Below are 17284 nucleotides of genomic sequence, written 5' to 3'. Positions count from 1 at the left end.
CTAGGTGATGATAGGTGAAGCAAATCGTGTCATGGCATTCTTTGGAATTATTAATCTAAATGTAATAAATTAAAGATGAATTCAACACATATGATTTTGATTTAGAAATCTAAGGCTTGCCATTAAAACAGTTACAGGTGCAAGCTATTACATGGACAACCCAGTTTTGAGCATCCCAGGCAGATGATGTATTTGTTGCTCCTGCATGAAATTTGTGTTCATTTATCTCAACGTAAAAGAATTTGTTTTCTAAAGAATCAAAAGTTTGATTACATGCTAATTTCAGCTACTAAGGACTGAAACTATGGATAAATGGAATGGAAGAGATTTTATCAAATTTCACAACAGTGTTGGCTCTCTAAACGAGGCACAGACAGTCACAGTCCCTTGCATTTACTTTTAAATATTTATTTTAAAAAGTATTCACTATTTCTAAATTTATTCAGAATTATGTTTTCTTCAGTGTTCTAACATTCAACAATTCTGTCATCAGCACAAAAAAAATCCCAATTTATTCCTTTGCTTTTTAGCTTGGATCATAAATTTTAGCTATCGAGTCAACATCAGCTAATTACATCATCTAATTTATTTCTTCTCCTTAATGGAAATTCCTCAGTTATGAATGGTTCCATTAGATCACAGGTATCTTTATTTCAGAATCCCTCAAGTTCTCTTTTGGATTAAAATTGAAGCTTTTATTATTTTCCTAGCTCTGATCACTTTATACCATACATTATTGTTGAGACTTACAAGACTTCTACACAGTCTATCTGAAAACAGCTGGCAAAAACAAATTATGGTTCTTTCCTACTACAAGACACTCAAGAAACATCATAAATCAAAAAAAAAGCTACTCATAACTACGAACTTTGTAAAATGTGACTAAAATTACATACTATTGCCTGTCCCTGCTTTCCTTCTCAATGCTGTACAAGCAATCAAGCATCTTCCAACATTTGTCATTATCTAGGGACAGCACGAGTGCTCCCTCCAGAGGAACAAACTATAAACTCTATCTCCACTGATCTACCCCAGGAAGCCCCCATCATCAGCCTTTCTGAACCACTGATCAATAAACACAATTCTGGATTTATCACCAAAATCAGCATTCCAACCCCAATACTCTCCCTCCAATCAGCTAGTTTTCTTAATTAATCTTTGGAATTAAAATGTCCCCTCCATAATGATGAAATATAGCAATTCCTAGGCTGCATCCTATTGCAGTGTGAAGGAGAAACACCTTGCACTTCTTGCCCATCATTACCAACCCCCCCAATGAACTAGAAAACATCAAAGCCATGGCATCTGCTTCACTAAATGCTCATCCAGATACATTTTTACTTAACTATACCAAGTTTCAACACTTACCATGACATAGTAATGTCTGAAGAGCATTAGTTTCGCCAAATTAATGGCAGCTAGAAAAATGCAAAATGGAAAATTAAAAATTCAGGTTAAAAATCAACATGCAATTACTGTACTAGCAACTCAGGAGAAGAAATTTGACTATATTTTGCTCTTGCACATCTCCTTACATGTATGCTTCATTTTGCTGTCGAATTTTATGCCTCTCAATGAAAAAAATAATGAACTAAAACTGATACACAAAAGGCTTCCAAGGTTTCATAGATGTAAGGAAAAAGCTCATTAAATCTTTGTTCTTAAAATAGAAGAATATAGGAAGAATTCATCATAAACCTTATTTTTATCATTTGTGAAACTGAGGAAGAACACGTTAAAGCCGGATGTTGTATGATGTCTTTTAAAGATTAGCTTTATTTGTCACATACAGTGAAATGTGTCATGTGACCGAACATGTGACGGGACAGCCTGGAAGTGTTGCACTGCTTCCGTTACTAACCCTAGTCCACAAGTCTTTGGAATGTGGGAGGAAACTGGAGTACTTGAAGGAAACTAACACAGTCACAGAGAGAATAGACAAACTCCTTACAGCTAGTGGCGGGAATTGAACCCCGATTGTTTGAAAACATTATGCTTCTGTGCCACTCTTATGAATCATTTAGTCATGAATGACACCTCAAGAGAGGAATTCAATCTGTTGAGCTGATCAGAATGGGAATGGAAAGTTCAAAGGGACAGTTCTCCTGCTACTGACTGTGATATAGACCCTTCAGTAAGTTTAACCTGGCATGAGCAAAACTGAACTAGCGTGAACTCTGACACTGCAGAGAGAAAGAAGCAATGGAAACACACCACTGGTGCTCTGTGGTTGTCTCATGACTGGACACCGTGTGCGTAACAAAACTTTTGCAGTCAGCAATGAGGGATTCAAAAGAAAAGAGACAAATAGCCTGTCGAGTCGTGCCTCTCTTCTGTGTTATGCAGATGGCAAACCTCGGTTGTGGCTGTTTGAGGCCAGTTTGCATGTTACAAGTCAGCAGGTGCTTGGCCTCTTCACATTGCTTGTACTGAAGATTCATGCTGAGCTATTCCCTGGACAGCTGTGCGGCACGGATAATAGACTTTTAAACAGAATGCTCCAATATTAACTATTAATAGCTACTGAATTGTTGTTTAGTACCTACCACAGAAGGATTATTGAGGAAATTTCTATGCTGAATACTTATATTCAATATTACCACAAAATAATATACCAGGCTTCTTTAGAGTCTCTCTGGTATTTAAAATTCTAAGGATCATTGGAAATGGAGTTTTAAATTGCTTATGTATTCAGATATATTATCTGATCAGCATACATGCAGTTTTCCTCTCCCATGTTTTTAGTTAAAACTTCAAATCCCACAACAGCAGGCAGCAAACTTGCTCTTTTAGCTTTTATACAAAGTGAGAGTTCAATCGGCAGAGTTCTCGTTGATGCCCACTATTTAGTCTCACACACACAAGTTAAGTATAGAAACTCGTTGTTGCCAGCACAGTTTCACACAGCATGTGCTGTCAGCTTCAGATTAGTGTGGACAAGAGACAAACAAAAAAGCTAAGCAGGGAATTGTTTTAAGAAGTAGCAGTCCAGAATAACATAGCACAGGAGGAAGCCATTCAGCCCACTGCATCTGAGGCAGCTATTTAAAAGGGCTACACATTAATTCCACAAAGCTGTGTGTGCAAATTCCTCCTTTACAAGGTTATTCCTTTTGTCCAGCACTTAGTTAACTAAACAAATGTTAAATATTTCAGCACAAGCCAAAAGTAGTTTGGAAAATTTATGCTATTTCTCAAATTCCATGATGACCAACCCTGTGTGTTCTTTAGTTAAGAAGTCTTTCTCCACTTGCTGCCTGATGCTTGTTCTTGACATGCAAACTATTCCTAAGCTATTGGTTGAGGGAGGATTACAATTGTAAATGGGTAGATGCAGCAATACGGAAGCTCTGTGTGTGACAGTCCATAGTTCCCATTAATTACATAGAATCATAGTGCACTACAGCACAGAAACACCACATCTAATCCATGTCAAACTGCTATTCTACCCAGTCCCATCGGCCCACACCTGGATACCCGTCATCCATGTATTTACCCAGATTTCTCTTAAATATTAAAATTGAGTGCGCAATCACTATTTCCACGAGCAGCTCATTCTACACTCTCACCACCCTAAGTGAAGAAGTTCCCAGAGTTGGTACACAAGTTTACTTTTGACTTCCTCTCCTTCCCAGTTCTGACAAAGTTTTCAATTTCAAATATTAGCTCTGTTGCTCCTCCCAACCTGCTGAGCATTGCCAATGTTTACTTTTTTTTATTTCAGACTTTCAATTTTTTTTTAACTTCATTGACTATTATTTTCACACAGAATGTCTTTGTTGCACTAGTTCCTAATAGTCTCTCAAGACTGTTGTATTTGCTTTGTGATTTATAAAGGGAAGTTTCATTCATTTTAAATAATTAATAACTTGTCAAACTATCATGAAGCAACTGTAAAGGAAATACACTAAAGCCTGCAACAAAACTGGGGAAATATTTAATTTCTTCCAAAATTCAAACTAAAATGCAGCCTGATGGATAAAGACAAAGTTTCTATCCAGTATCATGACCTGGCCAGCATTGACGACAATAATGTTATTCAGAATGTACAATTCCCCTTCCTTTTCTTCCTTTCTATTAACCCTTACCCTGTAAATAAATGATTTTTGTTGCGGGTTTAACTTGTTTAATTGGGTCATTTAGTGACCAAGACAAGAGAAAGGAGAGCTGACCTAAGATAGATGCATCCAAAACCAGTAAAACCGGTATTATCTGGAACAAATATACAACATAGAACAGTACAGCACAGTAAGGCATTTGGCTTACAAATATGTGCCAATCTTGATGCCAATTTATATTATGTCATCTTCCTGTTTATCATTCATGTTCCTTCATCCATGTGAAAGCCTCTTAAACTCTACTAAGCTGCCTGCTTTCATGACTACCCAGTAACCCATTCCAGGTACCTACCATTCTGTCTAAAAAACAAACTTGCCCCTCACATTGCTTTTAAACTTCCATTCTCGAACTTCAAAAACATGCCCTCTGGTGTTTGACAATTCTACCCCAGGGAACAGATTCTAACCGTCTACCCTACCTATACCACTCATAATTTAAAAAATCTCTATCACGTCTTTTCTCAGCCTCTGATGGTCTGGGGACAACAACCCAAATTTGTCCAACATTTCCTGCTGCTCATACCTTCTAATCCAGGCAGTATCCTAGTAAACCTATTCTGTACTCTTTTCAGTTTCCTCATCCTTCCTATTATGACACCACCAGATCTGCACACAATATTCCTGGTGCAGTCTAATTAAAAAGTTTTATATAGCTGCAGCATGACTTAATTGCTCTTAGGCTCAACCCACCACCATTAAAGACAAGCTGCCATATGCCTTCTTTATCTATGTGCATAACCACTTCCAATGAACTATGGATTTGAACCTAAGATTTCTGTACCTCAATGCTATTAAGGGATCTTCTCTTAGCAGCACACTTTCTCCTTCCACTTGACCTCCCAAAGTGCAACATCTTGCACTGTCCAGAATTAAACTCCATTTGCCACTTCTCTGCCTGTATCTTTAACTAATCTATATCTCATTGTATTCTTTGATAATCCTTTACACTGTCTTTAACTCCACAAATCTTGCCATTTGCAAACTTTCTAAACCACCCCATTTAAACCATTGACATATATCACAAACAACAGAGATCCTAGCACCAATCCTTGCAGAACACCACTGGTCACAACCCAATGTCCATCAAAGAGGATAGTCAATATTGAGGGACTCACCACCCTTAGAGAACTTAGTGAGCTTAAAGAACCCTCAGGGGCAAGTGATCATAATATGATCAAATTCACCCTGAAATTTGAGAAGGAGAAGCTACTATGTCAGTATAATAGTGGAGTACAGGGAGTTACAGAGGCATGAGAGAGGAGTTGGCCAAAATTGATTGGAAAAGAACACTGGCAGATATAACAACAGAGCAGCAATGGCTGGAATTTCTGGAAGCAATTTCAAAGGCACAGGATATATACATCCAAATCAGGAAGAAGAATTCTAAAGAAAAGATGACACAACCATGGCTAACAACAGAAGTCAAAGCCAACATAACAGCCAAAGAGATGGCATACAGTATAACAGAGCTAAAATTAGTGGGAAGTTAGAGGACTAGGAAACTTTAAAAACCAACAAAAGACAACTGAAGAAGTCATTAAGGTAAAGATGGAATATGAAAGTAAGCTAGCCAATAATACTGAAGAGGATACCAGAAGATTTTTCAGATACATAAAGTGTAAAAGAGAGGCAAGAGTGGATATCAGACTGCTGGAAAATGATGCTGGAGAGGTACTAATAGCGGACAAGGAAATACCGGACGAACTGAACAAGTATTTTGTCAGGCTTCACTGTAGTAGATGCTGGCAGGTTGATGGAAGTTCCAGGTGTCAGAGGTCATGAAGTGTGCGAAGTTACCATACTAGAGAGAAGATTCTTGGGAAACCGAGAGGTCTGATGATAGACAAGGTCACCTGGAACATACAGATGGTGTATACCCCAGAGTTCTGAAAGATGTGGCTGAAGAGATCATGGAGGAATTAGTAATGATTGCTCAAGAATCACTAGATTCTGGAATGGTTCCAGAAGGCTGGAAAATAGCAAACGTCACTCCACAGAAAGGCAGAAAATATAGGCCAGTTAGTCTGATCTCCGTTGGGAAGATGTTGGAGCCAATTATTAAGGTTGAGCTCTCAGGGTACTTGGAGGCACACAGTAAAAAAGGCCGTAGTGAGCATGATTTCCTCAAGGGAAAATCTTGCCTGCAAATCTGTTGGAATTCTTTGAAGTAGTAACAAGCAAGATAGACAAAAGAGAATCAGTTGATATTGTGTATTTGGATTTTCAGAAGGCCTATGACAAGGTGCCACACAAGGCTGCTTAACAAGCTATGAGCCTATGGTATTACAGGAAAGATTCAAGCATTGATAAAGCAGTGGCTGATTGGCAGAGGGCAAAGAGTGGGAATAAAGGGAGCCTTTTCTGGCTGGCTGCCGGTGACTAGTTGTATTCCACAGGGGTCTGTGTTGGGACTGATTCTTTTTGCATTATCTGTCAATGATTTGGTTGATGGAATCGATGGCTTTGTTGCAAAGTTTGCAGATGATACGAAGATAGGTAAAGGGGCAGGTAGTATTGAGGAAGTAGAGGCTACAGGAGGACTTAGATTAGGAGAATGGGCAAAGAAATGGAAGGGTTGGCTATTTTCTAAATGAAAAGGAAATACAAAAGATTAAAGTGCAAAGGGACTTAGGAGTCCTTGTACAGGATTCCTTAAAGAGTAATTTGCAGGTTGAGTCTGTGGTGAGGAAGGCAAATGTGATGTTGGCATTTATTTCAACAGGACTAGCTTATAAAAGCAAGGATGTAATGTTGAAACTTTATAAAACACTGATGAGGCCTCACTTGGAGTACTGTGAGCAGGTTTGGGCCCCTCATCTTAGAAAAGAAGTGCTGAAACTAGAGAGGGTTGAAAGGATGTTCACAAAAATGACTCCAGGATTGAATGGTTTGTCATATGAAGAGCGTCTGATGGCTCTGGGCCTGTATTCACTAGAATTCAGAAGAATGAGAGGCAACCTCATTGAAACCTACCAAATGGTGAAAGGCCTTGATAGAATGGGTATGGAGAGGATGTTTCCAATGGTGGGAGAGTCTAAGACCAGAGAACATAGCCTCAGAATAGAGGGCATCCTTTTGGAACAGTGATGAATAGGAATTTCTTTAGCCAGAGGGTGGTGAACCCATGAAATTCTTTACAACAGGCAGCTGTACAGGCCAAGTCTTTATGAATATTTAAAGCAGAGGTTGACAGATTCTTGATTGGTCAGGGCATGAAGGGATACAGGGAGAAAGCAGGAGATTTGGGCTGAGGGGAAAATTGGATCAGCCTTGATAAAGTGGCAGAGCAGACTCAATGCGCCAAATGGCTTAATTCTGCTCATATATCTAATGGCCTTTTAGTGAAGAACTTACTCCTAAATGGCCAATCTCTTATCCCAAGGATTTCTCAACCAGTGTGCCCAAGTTTCAGACTGTCTGCAGTTAATCCTCTTAAAACCTCTATAAAGCTGTATGTTTCAGTCATAGCGAGATACTACAGAAATCTCTAAGTTTGGGAATATCTTTAGTTAGGCATACAAATTTTCCTTTTTGAACTAACTTCATTTTTCCTTAGGTAGACAATAATGATAGGATCAAAGGTCTGTGTGAAGACCCTCTGTCCCACACTAGAAATGCAATACTTTGGCAGCTACCTATCCGAATATCAACAGGATCTCTAAAAATTTCCATCACACAGATCTCAGGACTTGAACTCCATTCCATTTGACTTTTTGCCTGTGAATTCAAGGACTGCTAACAACATCTACAAATTCTCTGATCACAAGTCTTTCTTGCTATAAGCTTATTGCCATAGCTCTTTGTGCACTCACCACACAATTAATTTAATCTAATAGGAAAGAACACAAAAAAAATCACAGACCCAAATTACAGAGATGAATGAATCTAAAAATCCTGAAAATCAAACCATCAATTACATGTACACTACTTCTACATCTACCAAGGCTTAAAACTACCCAAAGGACACTTTACTGAATGTTAACATTAAACTGTCTCTTTTTGGATGCTTCTCTGACTTTAATGAAATTCTATCATTGTTTTTAATTTCATGTTTTTCTCTCCACTTTTTAAGAAACAAAAGAGCTTTCTTGCCTTTATTCTGAAACATCATACACAGCATGATGTTTTCTGCATGTGGCATTGTGATTTACCTCTGCTTACCTCAACTGAACAACATAGATTTCAAATTTTTAAAAAGGCTATTGTATTCATTTCATAATTAATTCCATTTTTATTGCATCTCTCAAATCCTTCTCTCAGATAGGCAATTAACACTTTTAGACTCATTTATAAATGACTCTAGTTCTTTTAGTCTTTATATTATTTTGACAAATATGACTAATGCTTTAAAATAAAGAAACATGCTTTTCATAACTAGAACAGGAAAGGTACCAACGATGAGAGGCCATGAAATTGGAAGCATATGACTGCAATTTCAAATGGGTGCTTTGACATTGATGCAATTACAATTTGCCCAAGCTGGATCTGTCAGTTCCTTGCACTATTGAGACACCCATGATATGGATCTGCTGCTTCACGAATACATCAATCATCCTCTGAAATGTGCCCAAAACAATGCCAAGGTCTTTCACCTACTCCAAAAATGAAAAATAAATGGAAACAAGCACAACATAAAAAGTAAAATAAAATCTGAAACAAAACCAGGAAATGCTGCAAAAAAAAAATCCAGCAGGTCAGGCAGCATCTGTGGAAAGAGAAGCAATCATTGTTTCAGATCTGCACCCCTGCACTATCACTGAGAGCAATGCAAGCAGGTTTTGAAGAGGAAGGTGAGGGAGGAATGTGTAGGACAAAGAGAGTCCATCTTAAGTTTCTTCCCACAGGCAGTTAGTTTGATTAACCATTCTAGTTAGTCATCGCCACCCCCTTTACACCTCCATCACTGCACTGCAATAAACATTTTAAAAAAATAATTCTACTTACATTGTAAATATGTGATGGTATTTATGCCCATTTTATTCCATATCTCTACTTTAACCTATAAGTTTTATTTTTTATAATTCTTTAATCTTATTATTGTTGAATGTTTTTTTGATCCATGTCAAACCAACACGCCACAGGAAACCCCTAAGATATGTAAGTGTATATGGAGAATAAATTTGATCTTTGATAGAATGAGTCAAAATGTCTTAATGGAGCCATTTATCAACAGATGGAGACATGAAGTGCCGAATAGCATGAAGTGCCTAATAGCATAAAGTGCTGATAACTGTCACCATTAAACCAGTATCACTCAACCATTTTCCCTATGAAAAAAAATCACAGATCTCTGAAGCACTGGGATTAAGAAAATAACTCAGGCAATATTCAATAAATATGAAAGTAAACAACACATTTCCTTTTTTTCATCCTAACACTGAAAAAACTTACAAATTACTGGTGCAAATCTGATTCAAAAATCACATTTTTGAGGATCAGATACAAATGAAGCATGACATTATCTAATTACAAAGCAGCTTGCTTCCCATGAATCTGTTTATGGATTCATTTTGGTCCATCTCTTGTTCTGTCTCATGGTTAGAGTTCAGTCCTGAGGGTGCGACATCAAAACACCTTTTTCTTAAAAAACTGCAAAGTCAGAAAAAGGCTTATTTTGGAAGCTGGGTTTTCTCAATCTTAGAAAAATTAGATAATTGAAAAAGTACTACTGTATTCTTCTTGACAGATCATTTTATAGAATGCAATTAGCTAAATAAAAAGCATATAAAAATTCAAGAGACACTGAGCAATTACGGACAACAATTTTACTGATTCATCTTGGAGAATGTATGTTAATGTGGATGTGCAAATTATTTTTGAACTTAACCCTAGCTGATGGGTTAAATTGTCTTCACTTTGTACTCCAGCCATATGAATGTGCAATGTGATCATCATTATTGCTATTATTTGGCACCATGCATTTAAAGTAGTAAAAAGTTCTATGTACTGCAAGATGTTAAAGTGAAAAAAGAGCTGAAACCAGACATATTAGGAAGAGTCATTGCTTTGTTACTGCTGATGATTCTTTTTTAAGTTGTACAGAAGTGTGTAAACAGGTTTTTCTTCAGCCCTTTACTTTTTCCACTTATCACCTCCCAGATTCTCACTTCAACCCACTCCACCCACCATCCTTCTCCCTCACCTGGTCTCACTTATCACTTGCCAGACTGTAGTCCCTCCCTTTTTGACCCCCACCTTTTTTCTGGCTTCTGCCCCCTTCCTTTCCAGTCCTAATTTTAAAGGGTCTCAGCCCAAAACATCAACAGTTTATTCCTATCCATGGATGCTGCTGGACCTGCTGTATTCCTTGAACATTTTCTGTTTGTTGCTCAGGATTTCCAGCACCTGCACAATCTCACATGCTTAAGAAAAGTTTGTTTTCTGAATATTCCTAGTTCTCACTGTCCTAGTTTTGCCTGTCTTGCTGAGTATTTCCAGCATTTTCTATTACTTCAGATTTGCAACATCAAAAGTTTTGTTTGTTTCTTGATTACAGGTGACCCTATTCTCTCCCCCACCCCCCAACATTATGGCCATTCAGATATTAGAAATTCACTATTACAGGATTCAAACCCACTATCCAAAATTTTGAGAAACTGAATAGAATTCACTCATGAAATTTGTGTGAAAAATAGTAAATAAACAAACACAAAACTGATTTCTTAGCAATTTGCACCTGTTGTTGCATGGACAGAAAACATGGTTTTGTGTCCCAGAAATTTGCATTACACTACAGAAGGCTTATTCTTGGTATAACTGTAAAGATGTATAAACTGCCTTGAACTATGCTGTGTCTGGGTTTGGCTTGCTGCCATAATTGTATTAGAGGTGTAGTTTTCATTACTTAAGTGATTCCCATTCATTGGGCTAATGACATTGATCACCTTTTGTTAGTACATTTGTCAATTGAAAAACTAACTCTTCAGCAGGTAAACTCTCTTGAGAAGTCCAAGCAGCTGCTCACTGTAACCTGTCAAAACGTTAATTGCCTATTGCATGTCTAATTATCAGCAATTAACATGCAAGAATTCTTATGAATGGAAAGTCAAGAAAATATGTTAAGTTTTGATATTTCTTGCAGCAGCTTCAGGATCATTAATCAGAGGACTTTGGCATAGTCTAGACACCTTATCAACTATCCTGGGGCTTTTTCATTGGAGTATAAATGATAGATTCATAAGTGGACTGACTGTGGGCACGAAGTCTCCCCCATAGTAACTGCAGAAAAGCCAAAGAGAGCAAATGCTCACAAGGTATATTTGATTTTTTTTTGGCAAGGTCATGAATATATCTTAAAAAGGTATAAAGTGCTTAATTCACATTATTGTGCACACTGCATATAAAAGGATTTGTATTCAGATAGATCATGCAAAATGTAACTCATCGAATCCTGGAAATCAAACAAACAATAAAAATAAACTGCTAGCAGCGTTGGCAGATTTGACAATATCTTTGTCAAGATTTAAAAAAGAGTGTGTCTCAATTTCATTGCATGATATCCAGATGAACTTCCATAGAATATTTTTATTGCTTCTGTGCTGACAAACAAGGAAACTGCCTCCAAAGAAGATAGAGGGGGTTTAACAGATAACACATTGGGTGCCATCAAAAGAAGATTGCCAATCTGACCAAGATAAACTTTGAAAAAGAAAGAAAGAGTCATGTACATATGCCTAGCAGATTTTCAAGCAAAGCAGTAGAGATACTCAGAGCATCCACTAATGTAACAATTCTGCTAATGTTAAATATTTGAGAGGAAATGAAGAACTACTTCACAGAACAGGAGAAGCAATAGAAGAGGGGTGTGGTCAAAGCCAAAAGACTGAAAACAATCTAGAGATGACATAATAATTCGGGTCACTGATGGTCTCTCTTGTGAGTTTGGTTCAGTACTTCACAGGAGGAAAATGAGTATTTTAAGTGAGGTACCTGAGATACCACAAAGAAAAACTCAATGACTTTGCAGAGCAAAATAGTTTGGTGATAGAGCAAAGGCCAACAATTCCAGATAGATTTTTTTTTGAATCTATCATCTTACCTCCTGAATAAGTAAAGGGTTTCTGAAGGCATTGAGTCAATTAAGTACAAGATCATAAAAACAAAAATGCTGATATAAAGACCATAAGACATAGAAGCAGAACTAGACCATTGAGTTTTCTCCACTATACCATCATGGCTGATTTATTTTCCCTTTCAACCCCATTCTCTTGCCTTCTTTGAGGCATCTACATATCCAATGTCTTGGCCTCCATAGTTGTCTGTGGCAAGGGTTCCCAATCTTTTTTATGCCTTATATCCCTACCATTAACTAAGGGATCTGTGGACCTCAGGTTGGAAAACATTCTGTGGCAACAACTTCCACAGGTTCACCACACTCTGGCTAAAGAAATTCCTCCTTGTTTCCATTCTAAAGGGACATCCTTCTATTCTGAAGCTGTGTCCTCTGGTCCTAAACTCTCCCACCATTTGGAACACTCTCTGTTCATCCACTTGTAAGTCATTTGTTGTTTGGTAAAACAGATTCTGAAAAGTGCTGCTATCATAAATGAATTTGAGTTTTGATTATGATCAATCATGATGAACTATCTTACTTTCTTAGGTTCAGTTCTTGAAACAGCTCAGAAAGTACTCTGAACATTGGAGCTAACATGCAGGTCTAATTCAAGAAAATATTCAATGCAATTTGTGCAGTATGGTTTTTCCAGGCATTGCTAATGTTTTAATCATATTTTTGTTTCAAAATGATCAAGCACTAACACACAGTAGCGTGCAAGAGTCGTCGTCGTGGCTATCCCTCGAGGTCGAGGAGGATGGTCTTCATTCTGTTTCCACAGAGCAAAGACGCCTGTGCGTGTATTTGTTTAATGTATATTTGATGTTGCACTTCAAGAAGCACACGATACTTCACAATCAACCAACTGATTCCAATGGCATGGTAACCGTGACTCTTGGAGCTGATGGATTTGTTGCAGCCTTCATCCGCCTTCACAGCTGTTGAGTTCGAAGTAACTTCATCTGCCTGTTCCACCACTGAGGTCTTGGTTGGATTGTTCTTTGTCAGGGACCTCACCTTTGACCTTACCGCCATGGGTGACCCTACCAGGAGCATAGCTCCAGACGGCATCGCTCTCAGGATCGCACAAGCTTCTCCACCACGACAAGGTGACAATCCACAGAGAAGAATGTGCAAGAGTATAGCTCTGATGGCACACAGAGGTATCACTGATCATAAGAGATAGAGATAACAGCTTCCCTCCAATTACTACAAGAGATTCTGCAGATGCTGGAAATTTTGAGCAACACACAAAATGCTGGAGGAACTCATCAATTCAGGCAGCAAATAGGCAGGGGAATACTGATGAAAGGGCTTGGCCTGAAATGTCAAATCTTTATTCCCCTCCATAAATGCTGCCAACTTGTTGAGTTCCTCCAGCATTTTGTGCATGTTCCTCCCAATTACTAGAGTGGTCACTGTTAAAATGGTATCAGTACTCTCGTCCACAAATGATCTGATCACATTTACTGTTTATGTTCATACACTCTTGCACATGAGTGAGCAACCTCGAAGTAAATTATCAGCTTGAGGAGAGCAATAGGTTGTTCCCTTATACTGGCTTGGCTTGTCCTTTTTTAAAATCACCTCCTGTGTTTAAGCACCATCTAATCAGCCATTCATTTGGAGAAGCAGAGGTGCACATTATTAAATTATACTGCACATAGCCAACAGATTTTTTCAAACATCTCAAACCTTAACTACCTGATTTTCAGGAAGAGTCAGCGAGTCGATTGTCATCATAACTGAGCTACAGATTTTCTTGCGGAATTGCGGGAAGTCAACTGGTCACAGAATCGTGTTTACGATGATTGAAAGGACCCGGGAGATTGGAAGATGGAACACAAAGTGTCTTATCTTCACTGGAATGCAATGCAACCCACCAACAACTGCTACAAAATGCTGAAGTGTGGCACCTATCCGTGAAGTATATAGTGTGACAAGACTGTCAAGAGTCATAGTCCAGATTGACAAATGTGCTCAAACTACAGGGGGACTGTCCCATCATTTATTTATTTATTGAGATACAGCACAGCAACACCTTGCATAGTAAAATTAATGGATGTGGACAGATGGGACACAAAATCACAAGAAAAGGAAATAATTTAGTTTTACATTATTAAAGCATTGTCTTCCAATGAGCAAAATTGGTACATTAAATCTTGTGGCACTCAGGCAGAAAGAACCGCATCTAATGCAGATAAACAAACTCATTTCTGCAATAGCCTACTTAATATTTCATCAGGACTTGAGTAGCCGAGAGCAGAGAAGCTCATCACACAGAAGTTGGTCTTAGGGTGAGGGGGAGGTGGTTACAGGCTGCCGTGGCTATAATTGAGTGCTGTACCTATTAGGTGGAAGACTGCTGTAGTGAAGGACTCAGCCTCTGGCACATGTCTAATAGGTTCAGAGCTAGTGATCAGCTTTCAGCAGAGCACAGCAGCTGCAGGATGGAGTGACTGGAATCCTAACAGAACACTTCATCTGGAACACAATACTGATCATTTGTGCAACAGAACTGCAGCAACTGCAAATCCAGTCAGGCAGTCAGTCATTTAAAACTTTGCAGTGCTAAACAAAACATACTGGCCTTGCAAACAAAATGTCAATAGAAGAAAGGGGAGAAGGGGGTAGGCTCTTCAATTCCAATCCACCTTTTCAACAAGAGAATGGTTGATCTAGTCCTGACCATTTTCTGCTCTCTTCCCATGCCCTGAGCTCCCTGATTCAAACATTCTCCCTCAACTATCGCCTGACAGCTTGTAATCCTTTCCCCTCCCCACCTTCTCATTCTGGCTTCTGTCTCCTTCCTTTCCAGTCCCGATGAAGGGTCTTGGCCCAAAATGCGGTTTATTTCCCTCCACTGATGCTACATGTGATCCTCCAGGATTTTGTGTGTAGTTCCTTTATTCAATGCCCACAGAGCTCAGTGTGATGAGAGAATTCAGGAGATACCTAATTCTCAAAAGAAATTCCTAGAGGCAAAACTTCTGTCTGACACCACGCTCTTCATATTTTCCCTGAAGGAAACATCCATTTGATTTCTGACCTATCAACACCTCTCAAATTCTTACCCAATGCAGAAACATTATGTCTGTCCTCCAATTAGTACAGGTCTATCCTGATCAAGACCATAGGACATAGGAGTAGAATAAGGCCATTTAGCCTATCGAGTATGCTCCACCATTCAATCATGGCTGATCCTTTTTTCTCTCCTCAGCCCCACACACTGGCCTTCACCCAGTAACATTTGAGCCATGTCAAATCAAGAACCTATTATGGTCTGCCTTAAATACACCCACCGACATGGCCTCCAAGCTGCCTGTAATAATAGATTTCACAAATTAACCACCCTCTGGCTAAAGAAATTTCTCTGCATATCTACTTTAAATGGAAGCTCCTCCATCCTGAGGTTTTGTCCTCTTGTTCTAGACTCCCATACCATGGGGAACATCCTTTCCACATCTGTTGTCTAGGCCTTACAACATTCAGAAGGTTTCAATGAGATCCCCCTCATCCTTGTAAATTCTGGTGAGTACAAACCCAAAGCTATCAAATGTTCCTCGTATGATCACTCTTTCATTCCCAGAATCATCCTCGTGAACCTCCTCTGAACCCTCTCCAATGCTAGCACATCTTTTCTTAAATGAGAAGCCCAGAACTGTTCAAAATACTCAAGGTGAGGCCTCCCCGCTCTTGTGTTCTAGACCTCTTGAAATAAATGCTAACATTGCATTTTCCTTCCTCACCACCAACTCTACCTCCAAGTTACTCTTTAGGGTGTTCTGTACAAGGCCTCCCAAGTCTCTTTGCATCTCAGATTTTTTGGATTTTCTCCCCAATTAGAAAATAGTCTGCACATTTATTTCTATTACCAAAGTGCATGACCATGCATTTTCCAACACTGTATTTCATTTGCCACTTTCTTGCACATTCTCCTGATCTGTCTAAGTTCTTCCCATTTCCTCAACACTATCTGCCCCTCCACCAATCTTCATATCATCTGCAAACTTGGCCATCTATTCCATTATCTACATCATTGATATACAGCATAAGAAGAAGCGATCCAATACTGACCCCTGCAGAACATCACTCGTCACTGGCAGCCAACCAGAAAAGGACCCTTTTATTCCTATTCACTGTCTCCTACCAATGTTCTAACTTGAACAGTGTTCTAACAATGAACTTTCCTGTAATACCATGGGCTCTTAGCTTGGTAAGCAACCTCATGTATGGCACCTTGTCAAAGGCCTTCTGAATGTCCAAGTACAGAACATCCACTACATCCCCTTTATCTATCCTATGTGTAATCTCCTCAAAGAGTTTCAACTGGTTCGTCACACAAGATTTTCCCTTAAGGAAACTATGCTGATTTTGTCCTATTTTGTCTTCAATCACCATAACCTTATCCTTAACAATTGACTCCAATATCTTCCCAACCACTGAAGTCAGGCTAACTGGTCTATAATTTTCTTTCTGCTGCCTTCTTCCTTGCTCAAAGAGCAGAGTGACACTTGCAATTTTCCAGTTCTCAGGCACCATGCTAGAGTCCAATGATTTTTGAAAGATCATTACTAATATCTCCATAATCTCTTCCACCTAGCTCTTTCAGAACCCTAGGGTGCAGTTCATCTGGTCCAGGTGACTTATACACCCTTAGGTCTTTCAGCTCTTTGAGTACCTTCTCCCTTGTAATAGTAATTGCACTCACTTCTTTTCCATCACACTGCTGGTGTCTTCCACAGTGAAGACTGATGCAAAATACTCATTCAGTTCACCTTCTATCTTCTCGTTCCCCATTATTATTTCAACCAAAGTTCAAAGTAAATTTATTATCAAAGTACATATATGTCACCGTATTCAACCTTGAGATTTGTTTCCTTGCAGGTATACACAGTAAATCAAAGAAACACAATAGAATGATTGAAAGACTGCACCCAACAGGATGAACAACCAGTGTACAAAAGACAACAAACTGAGCAAAAAGAAATAATAATAATAAGCTAAACAATAAATATTGAGAACTGATGATAAAGAGTCCTTGAAAGTGAGTCCATAGGTGTGGGAACAGTTCAACAATGGGTAAGTGAACTTGAGTGAAGTTATCCCCTCT

General features: G+C 38.7%; 1 protein-coding gene across 2 annotated transcripts in view; it reads right to left on the bottom strand.

Annotated features, from left to right (window-relative positions):
- Positions 1 to 17284, bottom strand: part of gpr107 (G protein-coupled receptor 107) — a 129482-nt gene that overhangs the window by 46371 nt on the left and 65827 nt on the right. For both annotated transcript variants that reach the window (XM_073052773.1, XM_073052774.1), the window contains exon 15: positions 1369 to 1418. In XM_073052773.1, coding sequence (XP_072908874.1) covers positions 1369 to 1418 — 50 coding nt within the window. The remainder of the gene's footprint in view (positions 1 to 1368; positions 1419 to 17284) is intronic.

The sequence above is a fragment of the Hemitrygon akajei genome, chromosome 7, assembly GCF_048418815.1.
Source record: "Hemitrygon akajei chromosome 7, sHemAka1.3, whole genome shotgun sequence".
NCBI lineage: Eukaryota > Metazoa > Chordata > Chondrichthyes > Myliobatiformes > Dasyatidae > Hemitrygon > Hemitrygon akajei.
This window is presented reverse-complemented; position numbering and strand designations above follow the sequence as displayed.